This window comes from Cydia fagiglandana, chromosome 13 (genome assembly GCF_963556715.1).
Source record: "Cydia fagiglandana chromosome 13, ilCydFagi1.1, whole genome shotgun sequence".
In the NCBI taxonomy this organism is placed as follows: domain Eukaryota; kingdom Metazoa; phylum Arthropoda; class Insecta; order Lepidoptera; family Tortricidae; genus Cydia; species Cydia fagiglandana.
Genome location: NC_085944.1, coordinates 13,084,882 through 13,111,246, shown reverse-complemented (window position 1 = coordinate 13,111,246; position 26,365 = coordinate 13,084,882). Strand labels below are relative to the sequence as shown.

Here is a 26,365-nt window from a genome sequence, read left to right as displayed (position 1 = left end):
TATTTTTATACTTCTTTTCAAAAATTTCCTTCTTAGTTATTTTATTTAGAACTGGTTGGAGAGGGGAAAATTTTACTTATTGAACTATATTCTAATCTTTGCATTTAAATGAACAATTTTTAATTCTGTCTCATCATATCTGCAAAGGAGTCATCATCATCATATAATTATTTAAGAGTAATAAATACTCTTGTCGGTGGAGCAATTTTCATGTTTAGCAGTCCTCTGCCTTCTCTTTGACAGCCTGATATGACACGTCGTTGAATTTTTCATTTATTTGATTCATATACCTACGCTCTACTTGGTCTTCCCTTCTTCTTCTTTCCTTCAACTTTATCTTCCATGATGTTTTTGATAAACTTGTGCCCGGTAACGGTGTCTAAGCATCTTTCCTCTTCTATTATCTATAGTTCTTAACTAACTCCTTCTCTCTTACTGTTCTCATATTACCTACTCTCTTACTTTTCTCTTATATTATTCCTCTCTCCTACTATACGAAAAGGAGTAAGGTACAAGTACTCGACGCTGCACTAGTATTCGACATGGGCACTTTTTGTCAAAGTGACAAGGATTAAATTTGAATACAGAAAAATCTTCGCCGTTCAAATTTAACCTATATTACTTTGGCATAAAGTGCCCATATCGAATACTATTGCAGCGTCGAGCACTAGTAGGTACTTACCATGAAATTACCATGAAATTACCATTAAATAATGACTTAGAAAAGTCTGCAGCGATTTTGATAACGAACGCAGGGTAAGTGTTACTTATACGTCATAATTTAATAGAAGTTTGATGCTTAAAATAAGACTTGCACTGCGTGAGCTATCAAAATCCCTGCAGACTTTTCTTGGTCTAACTCTTGTCATCCTTTTTATCTTTTTTTATCAGACTGGCAATAATATAACCAGTTAAAAGTTAAGCTAGAAAGCTGGCATCACTACGTGTTAATATTTAAAGCGACACCTTACCCTACCACATAAATAAGGGTGCCTATTATTATTACAAAGGGCGCGTTTGTTTGGAAACGAAAAACGTGTCGGCTGTCGGATGTCAGAGGCGCGAACACTGGATTATTTTGATATCAAATGGTTTTTGTTATTTGGATAAGGGACCATGTAGATATTATCGCTTATTGTTACACGTGTCGATGGATATAGATTAGAAAGCAATTTTTAGTAGAAAAAGTTCAGTTTAGGATTACTTCCCTGTCCAAAAGTGTCATGTCAACTAAAGGACTAATGAAAGTCTCAAATTTTCGTTTTTAGGGTTCCGTACCCAAAGGGTAAAACGGGACCCTATTACTAAGACTTCGCTGTCCGTCCGTCCGTCCGTCCGTCTGTCCGTCCGTCCGTCCGTCCGTCCGTCTGTCCGTCTGTCTGTTACCAGGCTGTATCTCACGAACCGTGATAGCTAGACAGTTGAAATTTGTGATGAAAACAGATGATGTATTTCTGTTGCCGCTATAACAACAAATACTAAAAACAGAATAAAATAAAGATTTAAGTGGGGCTCCCATACAGCAAACGGGATTTTTGACCAAAGTTAAGTAACGTCGGGCGTGGTCAGTACTTGGATGGGTGACCGTTTTCTTTTTGCATTTTTTTCCTTTTTTATTTTTTTCTTTATGGTACGCAACCCTTCGTGCGCGAGTCCAACTCGCACTTGCCCGGTTTTTTCATTGTGTTTCCTGTTTCAACTTTTATTGACTACATTATGGAAGGTAGAGGTAAGAGGTAGAGGAAAACAATCATAACACTTTAAATAGGTGTAGGGTCAAAAAACTTTAAATAGGTGGCGCTACAATACCTAGAATATTCGATAAATAAATTCAAATCGTTGTCAATTTGACAGTGCACTTCACTCCGTATAACGTATAACGCATACGTTTTTAGCTACTCTAGCGCTACTCTGGAGAAATTTGGAACTATTATTTACAGCTGACTGCTGGACGCTTTTACAACTGTTCTACCATAAGAGATTTCACTCCTTCCACTCTATATAATACTCCATGGACTACATAAACGATATTGACAGAAAGTGTTGTAGTTCGGAGACTTCGGAGTCCATTAATTCTTCAATAATTTACAGTTAATCAAATTAACGTCGGGTAAAAGCTCTGAGATAAAAAAAACCGAACGCCTGCCGTTCGGTTTTTTATCTCATCGCTTTTACCCAATTTTAGCCTAGTTCATTTTAGATTCCAACATGGTCCTTACGTGTTATTTTTTGAACAACACAGGTTCCACTTTTTACGCTACAGTAATGTAGCTAATGGTGATTCCGAGAACATTTTCCGAACTCTTCATCATTCTCCGAGCGAAATCAAAGGCTTCCTGCTTGGCTTAAATTGCTTTCGTAACTATGTCCGGATGTTATCCTCTACGATCTTAACCGACTCTTTTAAGCAGTGATGAGCAGATTCTTTAATTATATACCTAGACTTTTTGAACGATTTATTAAAAAAAAATGTCTACAGCTCACAGATCCATTAGTGGTAATGGTTTCAGTTGAATAACGTCCACTCTTGTGGCTCCTCTACACGATGGGCCAACGCCGGCCACTCCAAGGGACGCAGCCATGTGATAGAATGAGATAGCAATATCATTTGCTCCCTCTAACACATAAATGGGTCCTTTGGAGTGGCCGGCGTTGGCCCATCGTGTAGAGGAGCCATTGGACATAGGTGACGGCAACAAATGTCCACAACTCGAAAGAACATATAAATTGTAAAAAAATAATAGGTACAATATATGAAACTAACACTTATAATTTGTAAAGGTTTTAATATTAATTTGTTCAGGTACAACGATTGAAAATTCTGTTCTTTCTTCAAAATTTATTCGTTACATTGTTTGCTTTTTCTGTGATCCTCATTTCTGTGAACAAAAAAGAAAATGTATTTAATATGTTTTGTAAATGTAATAATTAACACTATTATTGAACAAATAAAACTCAATAAATGTAAGATCTGTCGACAAATACCAAAACCACACAAAAGAATAAGGTTAAGTTCAGTACACTAAAAATAAGGTTCTTGAATGATTTAGCTAATGTTTATAAATCATGATTTTGAAATGCAACTTGAAACCGAAATCTTTATTTCTTGAATTACTTAGGTAGTTATGTTTATTCACTATATGCAGGTTATGTGGTGGAAGTATTTATTTTGCAAATAATATTTTGTGTTAATATGCCGTTATCAAAAAGTTTCAAAATACAGTTATCTATTATTGTCTGTTAGTACTATTCCTTGTCGTAAAGGGATCTAGCAAAATAAATCGTTAAGAAGTTAATTATTAATTTTCTATTTACTTTCTAGAAAATTCAAATTTTAATATCAGATTTTTTTTTTTTTTTTTTTTTTTTTTTTTTTTTTTTTTTTTTTTTTTTTTTTTTTTTTTTTTTTTTTTTTTTTTTTTTTTTTTTTTTTTTTTTTTTTTTTTTTTTTTTTTTTTTTTTTTTTTTTTTTTTGGATTCAGATTTTCAGATTGATTTTCAGATTTTATAAATATATTACTTAATTATTATAATTATAAGTGCTTTGTACTCGTAAACCACAATCATAACGCAATTAGCTTCTATTTACTTTATGTAAGTACCTACGTACATTTACATGTATTCTAGTTGTTTTTCAAATTAGTATTTTTGTTTCAACCTAACCAGACCAGATTTGTGCTTAGGTTTTATACACTGTGTTGAATTGTGTTAAAATTATTAATAATTCTTGCCGCCACATTTAGTTTTGTCCCACCTGACTATAATCTGTCAATAGCACCGTAGCTCTTGTAAATAGGTCGTGTAGTAGTGGTTGGCAAAGTGAACCATGGAATTAATTCAGCAGGCAAACCTGCAGGAAATGGCGATAAGCACTTATTGGTGCGTGTTATATCCACTTCGAGCCGTGTCTGGAACCCCTAGTGTAGATTTCATTCGCTAGCGTGACGAGCGCTCGCGTTTGTGTTATGTCTATTTTTGTACAGGATTTTGAACAGCGCGCCAAGCGGAGCGTTGTGAAAACTCAAAATCCCATACAAGATGATACTAAACGCAAACGCGTACGTCACGTTACGCTATCGAATGAAATTTACACTAAATAGGGGTACAGATCGTATCGTAGTCTAATAATTAATAAAACATGGTCTTCTCTTCCCAGAGTGACACAAGCCTACGTCACAATAACATCGCCCTATATACAGCGCTATCGCATATTATCATATAGCGCTGTCGCATGATGACGTAGGCTTGTGTCAGTCACGTGACCACGAAAAGACGGGAAGAGAGTACCAGGCGGAGTATATTATTATACTATAAAAAAAATCGATCGATTATGGATCGTATCATAACAATATCAAACTAACAAGTTATAAAAGCAAAATATCGCTCTTTGATAGAAATAGTGCAAAAGCAGATGCAAAATTTATTTTTGTTAGTCATAATTTGTTTTAGGTGTAATTTTATGATAATAAATCTGAGATGCAAAGTACATAATTAAACTTTAAAAGGGTTAGCAAGAACTTACCGATATCTTTGTCCTCGGGCTCGTTCCACGGCTGTCTCTCCGACGTACTGAAGAGTATGAAGAACAGATTTGTAGCAAAATATACCGCTGATGCCACGAAGAATACTTTGCGCCATTCGGCCGGATCCGTCTGTATTCGAACATTGATATAAAATTAAAGTATACACTTTTATGTTGATCGTTTTCAAAGGAATAAGTATACAGGTAATAAATATAAAATAATTATTTAAAATAAATTATTTTTTAATGATGATTAATAGACGCTCATCTTTTATTAAAAACTGTTTATTAACAAATAATTTTCCATACCTTTTTGTAAGTAACTTTTTTTTATAAACTGCTAGTTCGTCTAAGCTAACTTTGCAGCAACAAAGTGTAAAAAAAGGTCACTATAATATAATATTATGTCGCATATCATGTTTCATAGGAATTTGACGTTTGCGGTGGCTCTTCCATACTTTGTCACTGCAAAGACTGCAAGATTTAGCTTGCTCTGACTGTAAGTTGCTTGGGTTTTTGTTACTTAAATATATATAAACAAATATGTTGTACAAATAAATCTTCATAGCAATAGAAACGACGGGTGATACGTAAAATAAAATAAATAAAACTTACCTCGTCATTAACAATAACTCCGCAAACGAGAGGTGCAATGATGGAGATGATATTGGCCGCAAAATTAGTGATGCCCATCAAATTGGCGCTGAAGTTGGGCGCCAAGTCGATATGGACCAACTGAAATAAAAAAGCACTAAATTTTATACTATGACCTAATAGTAGTCTAGAGTCAGACCATGCAGTCTGCAGCGATTTTGATAGCCCACGCAGTGCAAGTGTCATTTGAAGAAACTTCTGTGAAATTATGACGTATAAATATAACACTTACATGTAAGGATCATTATTTATTAATAGCTTATATTTTGATCATTCTTACTTTTGGTTATGATTAATTTATAAAAGAGTATCAATTGACTCATACTTGTCACTGGTTCCCGCCATGTTGAATTATTATAAAAGGCGGGTACCTCAGTGACAAGTGGCCAGTTCGAGTACGGACAAGTTAGAGTGAAGACGTCTTGAATAATTTATTGTAAATTGATTGTTATTATGTTTGTAACAAATGAATAAAGTTAAAATATTGGTACAAGTAATAGTTTTCATCATCAACCCGGTAATAGTCCAACAACTCAGAAGTGGGATCCAACAAAAATCGATAGGATTTTTGTCCACGCCGCACGAACGTAAGGTTTTCTTTTCTTTTTCGTTTGTATCAGTAAGTAAACTATGTTTACCGGAAAGTATATTTAATTATGGTAAGTCAGTTCTTTATATTTCTTTTTTTTAATCCCTTTTACTTTAAATAAAATTGGTTTGATAACCTACCGTCAACGTCATGTCTGTATTAAATATACTGTATATATCATTAAAGATAATCATGATGATTTGCTCAATTTTGGTATGTGTATGTGTAGAAAGAACGTACGAACGGATGACGGGTAATCTCGCTTATAATAAAAATATGGAATATAAAATCTACAGTTGTCATTTAAGCGTTTCTGAATATTACATATGAGTTAGTGAAAATCAGATCAAATGTCATTATAATGCTTCTATCGTATCAAACTCAATTGTATGATGGTGTACCACATCGATTATATCAAACTAAGGACTCATTATTTAGTTTTATTGCGAAGCAAGATAGCATAGTACAACTGTAGTAACGGACTACAGTAGGATATTGTTTTATGTACATTAAGATTTACGATCTGCTGCACCTTTTGAGGTCAGTTTGCGTTTCTAAAAATTGTATGAATACACTGGCTTTGTAACCGTGAAACCGATGAGTAAACTAAAAATAAAATCTTGCCAATTGAATACCTCTGAAGAAAACCCCTGATACGTTTGTATTAGCAATGCCTCTAGTACGAAGTTTTTAAACGCGATTTGCGTCAGTGTATAACTTAGTATTGTTACGAATGCATCTAAGAGATTGCTTTTATTAAAATGTTGGGCATTATAATATATGACCTTTCGGAACTCCACTTTAAAATTATTCTGATCACTATGTAAGTTTATTCATAATATTGCGATTCCATGCGCACAATAACGACAAGATTGATACATTATTTAAAAGAAAATGACGTGTCGATCTAAGTTCAAATTGGAAACCATAATGCAGGGTTACGTTATGTAACTTGTGTACCTAGTGCTATTAGCTATTAATGTTTTTTTTAACCTAGTGGTTTTATGCTGATGTCGGTTTTCATTCAGCGACGCTGCCCAACGCAGCATTACTTATAAAAGCCTCGATGAAGCTAAATGACTAGAACACGTGTTTATAATTATCTCCCTCTTGTATGGAAATACAACACCTCTATGACATGTTGGATGTTAAACGTAATAATAGTATGAATCAGAGTTGGGCACTTATAATTGCAATCTGTGATTAAACTAAAATAAAGCTTAGTCAAATGATTTCATAAGGAGTAAAGTAGCGGTCGTAAAACGAACCTTATTTTAACTGTATCAACTAAAACATTAGTTTCAATAACCATGATAACCATTTTTCTCGAATAATTAAAATAATTTCAAACCCGTGATCGATGATAAAATCATAAGTGTGTCATATCGAATTCAATCTAATTGATAAACTCATAATAAATTTACAAAATAAGCTGCCGTTGTTAAAACTAACGTTACGATTCTCATTTTTTTTAATTTAACTAATTTTGCCCAACTCTGGTATGGACATACCTACATCTATATTAAATCTCCATGTTATGGAGCGTATGTCGTTTGTTGAATATACGAGTAGTAACTCGTTAACGAATGTACTTATGTAATATGATCTTATTGTGTTTCTATTGCACACTCCTCAAGATACGTAACTCGTAACTTTGTGCGCTGAGCATTAAAGTATTTTTTGTGTCAATTTACACATACTAGATATCGTGGACTTGAATCTCAATGGATTCAATTTGATAACCGGTCACCTTTTGTTTAGACTGTATAACTGTATGTCATCACGCCTAAATTCTATGACTAACGAATGTAATCAGTTTCATCATAACAACCTTGTAAGGGCCAGTAATTTTGGCACGAGTACTTAATCAATGTATATAAATCTATGTGTTACCATGATGATCATAAGAGGTCGATGGGAAATCGATATGCTTAACTATTTGATATAATATTTGATTGCGAGTTACGCATACTTTAAACATTTAGAAACTCATTTACCCCTTTATTTATAGGATGTGAATATTTTGAATGACGTTAAAGTAAAATCATATTCATAATTGCAGTGTTTTATCTGACAGTAACGGTTGCTACATTTTATTATTTTCGTTTGTTTCTGTAATAGTAGTAAATCATACTTACCTAAATGAAAAAAACAAAGGACCTTAATTGGAATAATAGTGTATTCTGTGGATATCTCTGAAGTTGCGTGTAGTATTGTAAAAGTGTAAAGTTGTAACATTTACGCTTACGCGTAATATGTAGAGCCATATGTAGAGTCATATGTAGTCATATGTAGAGTCATATGTAGAGTCATATGTAGAGTCATATGTAGAGTCATATGTAGAGTCATATGTAGAGTCATATGTAGAGTCATATGTAGAGTCATATGTAGAGTCATATGTAGAGTCATATGTAGAGTCATATGTAGAGTCATATGTAGAGTCATATGTAGAGTCATATGTAGAGTCATATGTAGAGTCATATGTAGAGTCATATGTAGAGTCATATGTAGAGTCATATGTAGAGTCATATGTAGAGTCATATGTAGAGTCATATGTAGAGTCATATGTAGAGTCATATGTAGAGTCATATGTAGAGTCATAGCTATACATAGCTATACGTTGAGTGGTTTTCATATAAAGAATCGATGACGTATGTGCAGACGCTAGTATCAGTAGATAGGAAGCGCCATGATAATCGATGTGTTTGTGTAGGTATACACAATATGTAACGCACGTGGATGGACGTGTGAGACTTTAAGGCACGTGGATGAACGTGCGAGACTTTAACGCACGTGGATGAACGTGTGAGACTTTGACGCGCGTGGATGAATGCGCTAGACTTTTGTTCCAACTTTCATAAATATATTTACAACAATTTAAAATAATTAGTCAACCATATATCAGTATAATTTAATCATAAAAACATAATAAACAGTAATAATAATAAGCAAAGAAATTTCACACCTCTATTACTAATATGTTGAGTGGTCATCTGAGTGCAGTTTAGATTAAAGCGGTATGAAATATCATATTATGTGTGTTATACACGAGTTGGTAAAATCCTAAGATAGTAATAATACTTTTATATTCACAAAAAAAAGAGACGCAGGAATTAGATACCGACACTTGATTAATAAAAGGGAATAACGATTATCGCTCGTTCGTAACTATGAAATTACATGTAATGGAAATCGATACACGCATAGATTAATGATACCAGGCGGCCTAGCCAAGGTCACAATCGCTATCGCTTCGACAACGAAAACCATTATGTCTCTCTATCACACTTCCATATTAGTGCGACAGTGACAGTTGCGTTTCGATCGCTACGGAGCGTAAGCGATCGGCATCTTGGCTACGCGGCCTGTTGTCTTAATGTTTAACTTGAACTTAGCTGGGCGCGTGAGCCATAGAGATTAGACATTCATAATGTAAAATATATATAAAACCAATGGTTATTAATGAGGAAAATACGGTAAATTCTCTGCAAAAGAAATAAAAGGTTCTTATGTTTAATTCATAAGTAAAGCTTTTAATTTTACACGGGAAGTCATTTTTCCATTATTTCGATCACCATAGTCCAACATTATTATGAACTTTTATATATCAAATAATAATTGATAAGGTGCTTCGCTTTTAATATACTGTTAAACTGTTCAATATTACTTGACAATTAAACATGATTATTATTAAACATGATTATTATGCATATGTGAATTTACATATTTCGATAATGAATAATTCATAAGAAAGTCCCATTTATTTGAATGTCAATTTCAATATAAGTTATAAAGTTACAAAAATTAAATATATAATTTTTATTTAATGAGGCTTCAGAAAACGGTTCTTAATTTGTCTCACATTAATTATTTACGAATATCTCGATCTAGTAAAGTAAAATGGTATTATAAATAATATGCAAGATAAACTGTATTCTATATACCCACACTTTATTGTGTCCAAGGTTTTATACGTGAATTATAACAATAATAATATTTTCCTTGTGACTAACGAATTAATTTATTAATAAGTCTTATTTTCGTAAAGCCAGGATAATTTTAATAATAAACATACTCCAAGCATACATACATAATTACATGCATTAATTGTCGAATATGATTTAATTAGTATTATCATTAATTATTTAGATATGTCCGAAGCAATAACGAATTAGGATAACAAATGCACCGTAATACCTATTAGACTTGTTTCTGAAAAAAAAACACGACTATAGCTGGAAATTAAATATTTCGTATCAACTACAATAATAAACTTGTTGGTTCAGAAAAAACCTGTTGAAAAAAAACAAACATAATATTTCTTAGTCACTTGGTAACATGAATATTATTCGATCTAGATTCGCTAAGACTGTTATAATAACCAAATACTTTTTAAAATAAATCACAATGTAGATATTCATCATTCATATGGAATAATCAATTGACTAGTTTATGTCTGATGTTTAAATCCATTTTATGTGATGAGGAATTTGTTCTCGTAATGAAGTTATGAACTTCTGTGATAAAATTATTCATTCGTTCATTTAAATTTACAAAACCTAACGGCTACTTAGTTTATGTTCTTATAACCTACTTGATGGATCTTTAATGGCTATATTTATGACCTAAGGCGTGTAAATAGTTCAAATGAGGATTAGTCGGTCGCATTCATATAAAATATAAAACTTTGACTATTGATATAAAAAAAAAAACATAATCTGTCACTTATATTATTATTATCAAGATGCTTTTATATCTCGGCATAATTATGATTGCATTCATGTCAACTACGGGCTGGGCCCGAAGATATAAAATCAGAACCATGCATTCTTTATAGAGATGTGACACTTATGTCCTATTTTCATTATTAAACTTTACTGCGCAATACATGATATAGTGAACTATGGACTATTTTAATTGCAAATATTATAATAATTAATACAAATCAGGTACAATATTTGGTAGTCATGTCGTTTATGTACTAAAATATTTGAAACGTGAAAAATAAATTCGTAACATGCTTAAATCGATATAACGATTAAAATATAAAGATGAATAATAATAAAATAAATCAATGAAATAAAACCACGAGTCTTATGCATTCAATAATAAAAAAAAAAAAAGGAAGTGTTAATTTCATATATCTAAAGAAAGTCTTAAAAGTTTCAGAACGACCCAGGAGCGTCCAGGTGAAAGGGCCAGGGTTTGGTATTCCATTACCACCCAGGAGTGCCCAGGTAAGAGGGTCGGGGTGTGGAATTACTTCCGACCCAGGAGTGCCTAGGTGAGATGGCCAGGGTGATGACATTCCTGTTCCTTAGCAGAACTAAGGTGCTTTTACGCAGAAATACGATCGTTGACTACACCGCAGAGTCTTAGAATACTGGCATCATGGCAAGCGAAGCTGCGGCTAGTAGCGGCGCGAGATCCGGTGCCACGTGTTACGCAGCATCAGCGTGGTCGGTGGCACCATTGCAGTTAATGAGAACGTGGCGTCGGTTAGGCAGACGGCGCAACCCGCGGTGACGCAACTATCTTCTGTTGGTGAAGTGATCCGTGTATAGCGGTTTGAATATTTACGTGTAAAAGTGAATAGTGTTGTGTACGTATATTATATTTCTTGAGCATAGTTATTGAAATTTAACAAGTGTTAAAGAAAATTTAATAATGCTAGATTGCGTAATCATACTATTACATAATGAATTTTCTGTTGTTTAATATTTTATTATGTTTCTGCAGGTCGAACTAATTAAATTTATTCGTTTCTATGATGACATATAGTTTCTTCAACCTTGATAACAGACTTGTGAAAATTCTTCGAAAACCATAATTTGAACGATTAATAAGCCACCTGTTTCCTAATTATCATTAATTATCATTTTATTAATGCCTAATAATTAACGATAAGACACATTATAATTATAATCCTATTAATAGTAGATATCGTGCAATCATGAGTGCACTTACATGTTTGATATTTTATTTTCTCTTGTTACTTATTATTATTTAATATGCATATTATGTGCATAAATATCATTCACATAGTAATATTGGATCAGTGAATCTTGGTTTGTTTTAATGTATACATTTTAATTTAATTCATTATTTTCATAAATTGGTCTTTTGTTTTTATCATTTTAACTATTTTATATTAAGGTTTGGCGAAGGGACTCGCCTCGAACAGGATGGCCGAGCTGTAAGGATCATTATTTATTAATAGCTTATATTTTGATCATTCTTACTTTTGGTTATGATTAATTTATAAAAGAGTATCAATTGACTCATACTTGTCATTGGTTCCCGCCATGTTGAATTATTATAAAAGGCGGGTACCTCAGTGACAAGTGGCCAGTTCGAGTACGGACAAGTTAGAGTGAAGACGTCTTGAATAATTTATTGTAAATTGATTGTTATTATGTTTGTAACAAATGAATAAAGTTAAAATATTGGTACAAGTAATAGTTTTCATCATCAACCCGGTAATAGTCCAACATACAGGAAAAAACAACCATCTGCTTTTGATTGCTGAAACTCAACACAGTCGCTGATTTATCGATGAAATTATTCATTTGGTCCGTCCACTAGCGCATTTTTTGAACAACAAACCAAATTAATAATTTCATCGACAAATTAGCGACTGTGTTGAGTTTCAGCAATCAAAAGCAGATGGTTGTTTTTGCTACGATTGAAAACGTAAACAGCTCCAATCTGAGAAGTATGGAGTATGTATGCCTGTGAAATCGGCTTGTAACAGTTTTGTTTTTAGTTGTACTATCTGTGGAATTATGTGAGGATTACTAACCATATACCCCGTGTACTGGCCGGCATTTATGCCAACAGCTACTGTAAGCATGATTACAGCCATGACCATATTGCCAGCTGGCGAATACGACAACCCGATTAGGGCTATAGCTGGGCCCCATAAACCTGAAATAAATGTAATATGTTATCAACTTCGATTACACAAAAAGTTAACGGAAGGTTATCTAATACCTATTGGCAGTGACGTTTTATCAATGTCCTCCACTGAATGCTTTTGGAATTAAGTTCGTCATTTTTATAAGTTTTTCTTTTGTGCTATAAAGATTTAATAAATTTCCATACGATACCTATGACCTAGGCCACAGAATAAATAATGGTACTAGGTACGACTCGCTCTCTAACAAAACGGGTCTGTCACGATCAGCACAGATATGGCCGCTAGGTGGCGACAGCGCCACGCGCGGCTTATGGCAAACCCCAAAATTGGGGTCGAACGGATGTACTTTTAGCTACCTGTAGCAAAGCGACGAAATCACGGAGTGAGACACGCCTGCCTAGGCATGTTTAAACTTCTTAAAAGAGCCATGGGTTGTGTAATGTAATACGAAGGTATAAGTACGATTTATTTAAATTAATATTATATTTATTTAATAGTTAAATAGCTTAGGTGGGTCCCAGACATCCTTACACTCCTTACGTGTAGTAAGTGTACGTAGGTATAATAGCTTTCATATACCTAGTTAACATTTTAATAATTTTATAAAAGTACAACTAAGATTATGTAAAGTTTAATCTTTGAAAACAAAACGCTACGAACAAATAACCTATTTTCGATATAAAACAGGCTACAGTTTGAACTAGAATACAAATTGAAAACAGTGAGTTTAAAAACAGCGTTTTTCGACTCTCAAATCTTTTCAAAGTCAACCTTATTTTCCAGGAAAGAGATTTCATTTTAAAGGACCACCACACCAAAGAAACAAGTCACACTCAATTTGCGTCGCTTATAGTGCATACGGTGCAGTTCCGTTTTGTGTAAGCGATTTCTAACCGTCGAATTTTGATGCTAAGCAAGTTTCCTGAGTTTTCTTGTGGGCTTTAAATGAAAAACGTAAATGGAATTTGATACTTTACCTTATTTAGCCGCCTAAAGATCTATAAAAAGGTCTCCTGATCCATTCTAATTTGAACTTTGTGTTGACAAAATAAAATTCATTTTGCTTGGCAAGGTTTGACATATGGGCGGCTAGAGGTTAAGCCAAACTCTCGTTAGCAGAAGAAACTTGAAACAAAGCTAAATACATCAATGTTAAACTGCCATTTCGCACTGGGAAAATGTGTTAGAATTTACAAAGTATGGTCATACCTATGGAATTGGAAAGTTTTCTAGTATTGGAGACACTCAGCCATTTACGCCTGATGATGAGGTCTGTCATGGCACCCATTGGGAAGCTTAGTAAATACATCGCCAGGTATGGAAGAGCAGATAACATGCCATTCTATAAAAAAAAAAATATATTTGAGTTAGTCAAAAAAGTTTTCATATGGATTGTATATTTGAGTTAATCAAAAAAGAACATAACGGCGCGATTGGGAAATGATTTAGAAATTCACTAGATATGAGATAGTAAAGATATGTGACGTTCCACGGCGAAAGGTACCTTATGGCGGCAGCCACTTACGCTATTATTAACGCCTCTACAATATTCAGCCGGGGCAATGGTACTTTTTGCCTTGGAACGTCACATATCTTTACTATTTCATATCTAGTGAATCTCTAATTCATTTCCCGAATCGCGCCATTAGTGTGTTTGGAATTACAGCCTATTTGCGAAACATTTGGTTTTTATTTGCATAGAGCGAACTTTAAATATGTAATCCCGAAATTGCCCGGTTCACCGTCCGCCTTAAGGATAAGTCAATATAGTTATGCTAATTTAGTTGCCGATCAGCCAGTCCAGTTAAAGCCTCCTTTAGGTTGTATTTAAGGAGATAAGCTTCCCTATCAATGAGGATAAAGACAGATCTAAACCGATATCAAGAGGTAGAACAAAGGCCCGAATGCAAGATCATTAAAAACACACTATAAGGTTCTTTGAGATCCAAATATAGGGAAATTAGAGTTCACGTCGTAATTAAATATACATTATTGTTTAAAATAAGTGTTCCGTGAACACAATTTTGTACGGAACACTAAAAATATACCTAGAAGAATAATTTTTTTTAAGTACATTGGATAGTCTAAATGACTCAATTTTATACAAATATTACTCGTACATTCAGACCGCATTAAAGGATATTTTTCTCTTTCTGTAAAGAACTTTTCTGTAAAGCTTACAAGTAAACCGACCCGCCCCACTCTCATTTACGTTCAGTAAAACTGGCCAACCAATCTCCTATTTGGGCACCATTCATGTCCATTGGTCTCCGAAAACAGTCATGAATGACCGCTAGAGTACGGTTTTGTTAGAAGTTGCCAAAGCCCATTCATTGGCTTTATTAATTGAAAGTGTGTTTTTGGAAATAGAGGTACAAAATAACGAGTTATGAGCTTATGATATGACTAATGATTAAAAATGAGGAAAAAGTGACTGAAAATTTTTGTCAGTTTGGTGACGCATTTTACATAGGTACATACAAATGGACTCTTGATATTTGTATGAAAAACTGGGAAAGTTATTAAATTATTTTTTATCAATATCCTCGTGATTTTGAGTAGAAATATGTAACCCGAAAATAGTTTAGATACTTTTTCGTCTGGAGCGACGAAATTAAAATTATGTACCTATATAAAAAGTTTTATAATCCGAGTGACAAATGTGACATTTTTGTCTACAAAAGGGAAAAGATTAAAAAATTCGTAGAGTAATAGATTATCATATTTTTTAATAAAGTACTTACGCTTTTCAAGTCAACGCCAAGTACTTTGGCCATGTACGTGGGTATTTCAGTCATCAGTGTGAAGAATCCCCAGTTTTGCCCGCAGTGAGCCACTATCACCGCCCAAAAGGGAAGCGATGTCATTATCTTTAACCACGGGGTGGGATGTTTCTGAAAAAGAACACAAATACTTAATTTTATCCCATCCAACATCACTCAGGCCTTTAACATCTTGACAGATGATTTATACAGCGTCTGTAAGCGAGGAACAACGTCTCTCGTGGCTGTATAAGCCAATGCGGGACCGGCATTTGCGACCGCATTTGTGGCAATCATGTTTGTAGGATACATTTACGCTTGTAACTTTTAAAGGTTCAAACTAGATAAGTAATACACATGGTAACAAGTGGTTAAACGATTCTTACCCCTTTCCTTTGTCCCACTTTTGCACCTTTTTATATATTTGACGAACAACAAGACTCCCAAAACCTATTCTTTTCGCAAAATGGGCGACCTCTCTTGACATTGGTTTAGGTAACATAAATACAAAATGGTGATAGCCTTACCTCATGAGCTCCAACTCTTCCCAGCGACTTTTGGATATATTGGAGCTCCTCTTTCGACATAATCTTCGAATGTTCCGGAGAATTAGAACCGAAGAACATATACAACGCTGTCCATATTGCCCCTAGAGTCCCATTTACGTAGAAAATGGAGGCCCAACCAAGATACGTCGCCAAGAAACCGGCTGCTATCAGCTGAAGAGCAATACCCAGTTGAGCGCCTGGAAGAATATAATAATGTTATCCATAATGATGAATTGCAGGCGCAGCTAATCTCGTATTATTTACTTTATTGGACCACTATAGACGGACCGCTTAAATGAGTCCTCGCCTACCGCCCGCACCTTTCCCGTCATCCTTAGTCGTCCTATCCCATCGCCCCCGTATCCCGCAGGCGAGGACTCATTTAAGCGGTCGTGTCTATACACATCTTGTGGTTGATTCGGTAACCAATACCAACTTTTTTGAATGTCTTTTGGCATGAGTTGAAACCCCAGACAGGCGGAGATCTCCCACTTAATTAATTTCTTCCAGTTAGTAAAAGAGGTCAACCAATGAAGGTAGAAATCTAATTCAATCCTTTTTTCGTCGAGTTCCCTTTTATTGAAATTTGTTATATAAGTTTAGTGTGGGAAGGACCTGTCCTTCAGACCTCAGTTACACGTGAACATACCGGCATAAATAATAGTGGTCAGTAATCCCTTCTCCTCAAGTGGGACCCACTGTGCCACCAGATGGTGCATGGACGGGAATACGAAGGCCTGCGTCAGACCCTGGAGGACACGGAACCCGCAAACCATTTGCCAGCCGCCCTAGAAGAACACTGAAGGTTATATACAAGTTGGACGCCATAAGTATGCAAAAACCTGTTATACCACGAATTGATTAATTGTTATTAGCTCCGAGCCTCTCCACGAGAATATTAGAGCGATAGAGAATAGACGCAGATAAAGAAACGTCGATTTTCGTTTTAGGCGGTTAACGGCTAGTAGTTAGGCTAGTTCGTGGTTTTAGGGCTCTGCTGCCTACTTAAAAGTTTAGTTATTTTTAATATATTGGTTTTTCTTAGTACTATTAATTAGGGATATTGAAAAGTCAAACTAATTTTCACATGTAAGACTATCAGACCATCACCCTTGTTATTCACAAAAAAGGCCACACAACGCGCTATAATTGCTACTCTAACGGATAACAGTAGTATTAAAATAACAATAAAGATAGTCAGGCTATTTTAGCAAATCTTATCTGTTTCATGATTACTCTTTGACTTACGGTCCATAAGGTTACGTTTGACTTTACTTTATACCTAGTACTCCCATCTCATTCTTTTGAGTAGTTCACTTTTTGTTTAACATAGGTTGTATAAGTCTGTCACCATATAAAAGGTGTAGAAAAAATAGTGAGACTCTCCTCATTCTTTGAACTAGGTTTAAAAACTTACGTAAGTAGCTCCAATTGGTAACAGAAGTGACAGCGCCGAATTGACACTTATTGATATCCCCAAAAGCATCTTCCCTCCGAAGCGACTGGCCAGTTCCCCGGCTGGGATCTGCAGCACCACATATCCCCAGAAGAAAGATGACAGGATCACAGACTGCTGTACATGGCTCCAATCGAAATACTGCAATAAAATAAACTTTTTTAAACTACAGGAAAGTGCAAACATTATAAGGGGCTTACCAAGGTTTTCATCGATTTTTGACAAGTTTCGAGTCGTAGTCCTACTTTTGCACTACAGCAAGCTCTTTTAGACGATGCAAGAACTCGCATGCGAGTTTCATTACAATGCGGTTTTTGTTCGGTCGATTAAATTGGACGTAACCAACATCCCGCAATGTAACTAAAATCGCATGCGAGTTCGCGCGCCGCTCCGTCTAAATCAGCCCAATTACTCGTATAAGACAAATGGCTATAGGTTTTTGAATCTTTTATCTCCATTTTTGTCTACCGGATTTTGAAAGAAATGTACTTATTTTTTATGTTTTTTTTAACATTGTCTATAAGCAGGTGTTATTTTAAACGCCAATCGTCTATAATTTTTACTAACTTATTTTCTTGGTCTAACTCTATCATTTTTGTGTATGAACATAGTAGCGTCTCAACAATTTTAAACCAGCAGTGGTATGATCCATCATTCAGTTCAAATTAGTTTCATTTGTATAAAGCATTTTCTTATACAATCAAAGTAATTCAATGAATAATTTACCGTTATCGAATTCTACTTCAAGTTACAACACGGCGAAAGTGATCAATCACAAAGTTTCGAACTAAGTAAATATCCAGGGAACCTTTAAATTGGTGCCACGTATTTGCTCAGAATGATTTTCAAAGTTAGGGCTGATACAGACGGATTGCAACTTGACTGCTATTTGTATGGGAACTGCACGTCAACTGCAACGTCGGCGTGTGGAGTTGCAGTTGCAGTTGCAAACAGTTGCAGTCGGAATGTAGTTGAGTGCGTCTGTGCTGGCCCTTAGAGTCAGTCTAATCTAACTTTGCACCAACTTGAACAGAGCAAAGAGAAGCAAGCATTAATGATGACATGCCTCACTTTGTCATTGGAAGTGCCATAGAGAATTAGAGTCAGACTAAGATGACCCGTGTTACGAGAGACGTGTGAGAAATGATGACCCTTAGATAACACGGGTCGTGTTATTTATACGTCATAATTTAATAGAAGTTTGACGTTTAAAATAACTCTTGCACTGGGCTATCGAAATCGCTGCAGATTTTTCTTGGTCTTACTCTATGCAGGTTGGTTCGAATCTAGTAACAAACTTGTTTAATTTAAGGTTTCTCGACTAATTTTGCTAGTAAGATGAGCTGTTGCTTTAAGTACTGACTCTTAGCTATGCAATTTCTCCCTATTAGAAGGCACTATACTATCATATAATATACGTTATTGCACTGCTATAATTTTCTTCAGCTAGGTACTGCTTAGATAGGTACACTGAATTCTTAACAGCTTAGAAACAATCTGCCATATTCGAACTTCAAGATATTCACAAGAGACGACACCTAACTAATAGATCCATTCTAGATACGTTATAGTTTAGATATCAACTAGTTCTCTTTTGCAGCGCAATTCGGGCAACAAATGTTTACTTTTACGTTAGATAGAGTAAGATATATATTAGATGTGAATTCGATCTCTAAGTCATATCCTGTGGAAATCGTTCAAGAGTATCTCCAGAATCGCGCAAATGTCAAATTTGACAGGTTAGATCTTAAACATATCTTTATCGTACCTTGGTGATGTCTCAAAGATATCTAATAGATATCTATTTCAAAATCCGAATCGGGCCCACATTCTCAAGGGATAACGTTAGTGCATCAACCCTTAATCAAACGGACACTTTTTATGAGATTTTTGAAAACTAAGAATGGTTTTTAGTTAATTTGGGTGCGTAGATTACGAAACAATATGTAAAAAGAATTGTAGTGGGGGGGAAAGGGGGGTTTTGCGGTGGGAAATAATTTCCCGTTATCCGTAACGGAATAGCAAAATTTTAATGAAGTGGGAAATAGTTTCCCATTGTCCGATACGGTTACGAACTTTTTACTAGTTAGTAGCTCCCCCCGGCTTTGCTTGGAATTCAAGTATGATCCTTTGACGTTATCTTCAAAAATCAAAGAAATAAATAAAAGAAAAAAGAAAACAAAAACAGGCACAGATTTTTTTGTGTAACAAGCAAACGGGCATGTATTTTTATTAATGGAAACCAATTAAATTTTAGGTGGAGAACAAACAATGGGAAATAATTTCCCACTTGATAAAACCTACCAATTTTTTTGTAAATCATACGTTCCGGAACAAACAATGGGAAATAATTACCCACTTACTAAAACCTTAAAATCTTGGCTAAATCATATCGTTATCACAATTCTTTTCAAGCAAAACACAGGGAAAATAAGTCATGTTTATGATAGTATTCAGTGTATGCACGTACAAGATTTTTTTTTGCACTTAACCTCAAAATACTAGAAAAATTTTCGTTATTGCAAAAAAAATCATAACAACTGACATTAACTTTGACGTATGGTCACAAATGGCGGCCATTAAAAAAGTGTTGCCATTTTTAAAATTCAAAATGTTACTAAGATTTTAAATCTGTATGGTTGGTATCGCTGAGTGCTGCCTTTAAAAAGATAAAAAATATTTCGTAAATTAGAATGAAGTGGGAAATAATTTCCCGATATTTGATTAAGGGTCAAACTACTAATTTGTAACGTGATCAAACTTGTTAAACTTGTTGTTGTTGTGAGGTTGAACTTGTAGCACGTAAGACCCGAGGCAATTTCTTATCTTTTGAATTTAGGTTTTAATTTTATTACATTAAGAGTTCAAACTTCAAATATTTTATTGCCACAAAAGACTTACTAACTAATACATAAATCTCTAGTTTGTTTTATTATATGTACTTATACATACTTGCACAAACACACCAGGAGTTACCCTCGTGAGTAAGAAAAGAAACAAGTTTTCTATTACTCAAATCGAAATCAGATGTCGATGAACTGAAATTTTGCAAATTAACTGTACAGGATGAAATTTTAACTAACGTTTATACTCTACGTAGTGTTTATAACGTACGTACGTAGTGTCTACGTAGTGTGTGTGTATACTAAACAACTTTTATTATAGAATCAATGCCGAAATCACGAATAAAAATTTGGCTGTTTAACTTTCAATTTGACTTTGTTGAAAAGATGATTGTCGCGGTATAAAATTTAAAGCATTCTTATCCCAATTTGTACTGGAGAGGCATATTTAAATATAACATTAGAACTAGGGAATGCAATCTCGCACCAAGATTGGCGATTCGAGATCTCGCACGAAAAATCTGAATCGAGATAGGAAGTTTCGAGATCTCGACCGTCACACTTTCGAGATCGAGATTTGACAAAGTAATTTAAAATGTGTTATTTTGACCAAAAATCTAAGAATTCCGTATATATGTACTACTTATTTAGAGTACGTCATGTTTTATTTTGAAGATAAACAAATTAATCAACATTTATTTAAAAAAAAAAAAAAAATAGATGTATGCAGCTCTAATTTGCATGTGATTATGAAAAAGTGGTATTAATTATTTTTAATTTTACTAAATTGTAAGCAGAGGCAGTCCATGTCAGTTCTCAGTTGACATTTTTGACAAGCACTCAGCAACTTACAAAAAAATGTAAGGTAAGCGAGCAAGTTAAGTTTGTCCGATTTTTCCGCACAGAGCGCGCCACAGTGCTTTTATCGTCAGCTAAAGCCGGCCACATACAATAGCACTGCCTGAACAACATGAACCTAATGTCAAAAAGATTACTCAAAACATAGTAATTCACACGGATCAATATTTCAATCTCGTTCGAGATCTCGAAAATATTAATCAAGATCTCGACCGAGATTGCTAAAATCGAGATTTCCTGTCAACGAGATTGAATCTCAAAAATTCGTGCGAGATCTCGCGAGATCTTGAATTGCGAGATCGAGATTGCATTCCCTAATTAGAACCCTGTTAACCTGTTATTTATTTATTATTAATGGATGTTATAACACCCAGAACACCTCGCTCGCACCAGTGTAATATGTGCGGTCGAGTGATGTTAAAATATTCGAAACGTCGTCCAGGACTGGTTTATTTTATTAAACAAGTCCTTAAAACTTTAGCTATCAGGGGTATGTCTGTAATCCAGTTTGCACCTTTGAGTTCTAAATAAATTTTCGACTTAATAATAAGATAAGTCTGATAGCAAACAAAGCAACAAAGGTAAACTTGCAGTGGAAATTGAATTTCGGTAGTTAATCTGGTTAGTGGCTTCCTATGGTACTGGGAGGAGGAGAACAGGAACTGTGTATATAAATCTCCTCATAATAATATCTCCTGTGTATTGACACAAAATAAGGCAAACCAAACAAAAAAAACCAGGCAAGTGCGAGTCGGACTTGCGCACGAAGGGTTCCGTACCGTAATGCAAAAAAAAACGGTCACCCATCCAAGTACTGACCCCGCCCGGCGTTGCTTAACTTCGGTCAGAAATCACGTTTGTTGTATGGGAGCCCCACTTAAATCTTTATTTTATTTTAGTATTTGTTGTTATAGCGGCAACAGAAATACATCATCTGTGAAAATTTCAACTGTCTAGCTATCACGGTTCGTGAGATACAGCCTGGTGAAAGACGGACGGACATCAGAGTCTTAGTAATAGGGTCCCGTTTTACTGGGTACGGAACTCTAAAAAATGCAAAAAGAAAACGGTCACCCATCCAAGTACTGACCACGCCCGACGATGCTTAACTTTGGTCAAAAATCACGTTTGCTGTATGGCAGCCCCACTTAAATCTTAATTTTATTCTGTTTTTAGTATTTGTTGTTATAGCGGCAACAGAAATACATCATCTGTGAAAATTTCAACTGTCTAGCTATCACGGTTCGTGAGATACAGCCTGGTGAAAGACGGACGGACGGACAGACGGACGGACAGCAGAGTCTTAGTAATAGGGTCCCGTTTTACCCTTTGGGTACGGAACTCTAAAAAACGGGTAAATCCATTCGACCCTCTCAGCAAATAATATATCTACCTTATTACCTTTTCTTAATACCAAAGTCGCATAATCTGACACGTGGATTAACCCGAGTTTGAAGTTAATAAGCCGTTCAATTTTAGTTTCAAATTTATTTAAAAGTCAGACAATTTATCAAAATGATAGATTCTTATTTCATTTATTCAATGTCAATCTTTCGTGAAAACGATTACTTATCCATCTAATTTTGCTGTGTTGAAATTTTATTTTTGTTTTATTTTTGTACATAGATTTTTGGAGTGATGAAAAAAATTTTGAGGGCTACTTTTTAATCAATTTAATGATTGAAAAGATTATACCCGGACTCCTAAGATAGGATATTTTATAAGGCGGAACGTGTAACCATTACGATCCTGGGAAAATTAACTATCCCCCCTCTTTAGTGGATTACAGAATAATCTTTAAGAAAGTTGATTGAACGAACGCTTCAATTGTTAGGTAGATACTCGTAATTTCATGTCAAAATGAATGTCATTGTGACAGCTCTGTTACAGTATTTGATATGGCTACTTGTCACGTAATACTTAAAGACTAATACCACTACTTATCTCCTCTTGAATTATCTAAGATCGTGTGATTATTGAAGTTGTTTATATGTCGTCCAGTCCTTAGGTACATGTATACACTGTTGGTGTAAATTATTGTGTAGGTATTTACGACGTTATAGGTTTATCATCATCAGCCATTGAATTCTACGGTGGCAAAACTTAATGGAGTAAAATATCAATTTTTATAATTATATCAAAATATTAACACATCTTTATTGAATAAAATATGAGAGCATTGTTACATTTTGTTACTTATACTTCCGAGTAACGGCTCCTAAAATTATACATATACACCGTATGGGTTTTTTTCCATAAATAATAACTAAACGCTGCAACTTGATGTAGCACGAGTATTATAATTATATTTAGGTAACACAACGAAACAATTGAATATATCAAAGGATGAAGAAATTAAATAAGGGCCTTAAATTAGCCTATTTCATCTAATGGAAATTACAACCAAGGGTTACAATTTACAAAGAGTAGTAGTCTATATTTTATACAGTTTTCAAGGTAGGTCCACAAAAAAAAACAAAGGATACTTAATATACTTAACTTAATATAATAAACATAACTTAATAGATTCTTAACTCGTCGCCAGCCAAGTTAAAACTATATTCTTTTTAAATATAGGTATCTGTTAATTAGCACCGAGACAAATGGCTGATTAATTAACTAGCCGCAGCTGTTCGTATAAACACCGGCCACACATTTATTGATCATTATGGAATATTCCATTTGACATCAAAATATAACTTATATAATCTTTAATTAATTAACCTATGAGAGCTCAGTGAGTTCTTTGACATCGTTTTTCAAAGATCCACACTACAAACGCGAAAAAATCAACTTCAAATTCTTATTACATTTCCATCGTGCCGTGATAAACTATAGGCGATTGTACTTTGAAAAGCGATCACACTAACTCCAATTAACAGGTTGTTCAGAATGTTGAGATATCAATTCTTAACTATCCATTTAAAATAACAGTAGGTAAGTATGTATGTATGTATGTCATTTTATTGCACATAAACAGGTTTACATAAAATGGACAAAAACAAAACAAAAATAAAAATGTTATGTACAAAGGCGAACTTATCCCTAAAAGGGATCTCTTCCAGCTAACCTTAAGTAAGTAGTAAGTAAGTACTGCTTAGGTAGTATATCCCAAACCCTTTAAAGCGAAAATGTAAAAGAACCAAGACTTTAAAACTTGGCTGTTCTGAGTCCATATCTAAAATCTACAGCAGTCGTATAGGAAACTTTTGCCGTGAAAACACTTGGGTAGATGACTGTACTTTGGTTATCGTCTAGTACTTAGGACACCTCAGGGGAGTTCATGCAGTGTTTTAGAGTAAATGTTTTGGATATTGCTCTTTGCCAATATATTTTTAGGGTTCCGTACCCAAAGGGTAAAACGGGACCCTATTACTAAGACTTCGCTGTCCGTCCGTCCGTCCGTCCGTCTGTCACCAGGCTGTATCTCACGAACCTTTATAGCTAGACAGTTGAAATTTTCACAGATGATGTATTTCTGTTGCCGCTATATTAACAAATACTAAAAACAGAATAAAATAAAGATTTAAATGGGGCTCCCATACAACAAACGTGATTTTTGACCAAAGTTAAGCAACATCGGGAGTGGTCACCGTTTTTGACCGTGGGTGACCGTTTTTTTTTTTTGCTTTTTTTGTTTTTTTTTTGCATTATGGTACGGAACCCTTCGTGCGCGAGTCCGACTCGCACTTGTTTTGTTATTATGTCCCGTCAGCCAGGCGATAATAGTAGAATAGTTTGTTAGAAGAAATGTTATATGTGGGTAGGTACTATGTTCTACTAATATGCTAAGTTCTACTAGTATGCCCATTATGCAAAGGGCTGTATACGTGTATATAATACATGAAATACGAAGGAAAATAATTATGCACTACTTCAACCGTATGTTTTTTTTTTTAATAAATTTCAATTCTTAAACAATATGTTGGTATCGTAAAACACCTTTGCAATTTTAGTTATAATGATTAAATGAAACCGATTTTTTGAAAACTCTTTGATTAGTTAAGTAATCAAATAAACCTACAGGTTGCCTGGAAGAGATATCTTTTTAGCGATAAAACCACCTGTTGTTTAACCTCTTCTTTTCTGTAATCATTGCATTGCTTTCTGTAATGAAGTGTGTAATAAAGATAATAATTTTGCTTATATTTATATTTAAGTTTAGTTTTTAATTAGTTTTATGTTTAGATTATGTAGTGCATTTTTAATTGTATTATTGTTTATGAATAAAGAGTATTTGTATTGTATTGTGAATTAAATATAATACGAATTGACACCCTGATTTATAGATACGACCCTTACATCGTGCTAAACTTTCCTCTCAATGTAATTGGTACTATAAATATATTTAAGTACATTTTGACCTGAAGCAGACGAGCCCCTCAGATAACTGACTGATAACTTCTACGGCCCGATTCGAACTTTAAGATACGTCAAATATTACGTCTAGATACGATATGGAACAACAACGAAAGAAGTTTTAGGCGGTCGTCACACTGCTCCGCATCTCGCAGCGGCGTCCGTTGATGCGTTTTTTAACTTTGTATGTAGAATCCTGATTTTGTATGGAAAAAACGCATTGTACGACACACTGGCTCCGCGTCGACGCGCGGAGGAGCGTGACGCACGACGACTCGCGCGCTCGGACGGAGACGCGGTGCGTGCCGCAGGGTATGTCACACCGAGCTCCGCAGTGCCGTACGGATTTTAGTGCAAGAAGGACGTAGGCGCAATGGATATCGACGTCGATAAGTTTATTTTTGAAATTGAAAGCCGTCCAGAAATTTGGAATATTAAATGCGACGAATATTTTGCTTAGGTAGGTTGCTTAGATACGGGTGCAATTAAAAAAAATTTCTTCATGTTGCCTTAAATCTTGGTAATCTCTAGTAAAAGACCCATTTATAGGTCTGGTTTGTAAATAGGGATGTACCCATGCAGTGTCTTCTGCGTTTTATGACTCGATTGTACAAAAAACAAACTGAAAGTATCACCGCAGCGTTCTGAATAAGTTCCGTTTCCATTTTATCGACAAATAGGAACTGTTTTCACCTCAACGTTCGAATGTGAAATGAACGCGAGACGGAAGTAACGCGGGAGCGCGGGACGTCGCGCATCGCAGCTCCGGACGGAGATGCGGAGAAAACTCGAACGTTGGTGCGTTGTCTCCGCATGCGAGTCCGCTGCTCCGCGTCTCGCAATGAGACGCGGCGG

At 34.8% G+C, this 26,365-nt stretch overlaps 1 protein-coding gene across 2 annotated transcripts in view; it reads right to left on the bottom strand.

The window, feature by feature from the left end:
* Positions 1-2,756: 2,756 nt before the first annotated feature.
* The window catches only part of LOC134670304 (putative inorganic phosphate cotransporter), a 33,898-nt gene continuing 10,289 nt past the window's right edge, over positions 2,757-26,365 (bottom strand). For both annotated transcript variants that reach the window (XM_063528055.1, XM_063528053.1), the window contains exons 3-11: positions 17,412-17,591; positions 16,644-16,782; positions 15,974-16,191; positions 15,429-15,578; positions 13,894-14,026; positions 12,568-12,692; positions 5,138-5,257; positions 4,523-4,652; positions 2,757-2,879 (exon numbers count right to left, since the gene is read on the bottom strand). In XM_063528055.1, the coding sequence (XP_063384125.1) occupies positions 2,833-2,879; positions 4,523-4,652; positions 5,138-5,257; positions 12,568-12,692; positions 13,894-14,026; positions 15,429-15,578; positions 15,974-16,191; positions 16,644-16,782; positions 17,412-17,591 (1,242 nt within the window). In that variant the 3' untranslated portion in view covers positions 2,757-2,832. The remainder of the gene's footprint in view (positions 2,880-4,522; positions 4,653-5,137; positions 5,258-12,567; positions 12,693-13,893; positions 14,027-15,428; positions 15,579-15,973; positions 16,192-16,643; positions 16,783-17,411; positions 17,592-26,365) is intronic.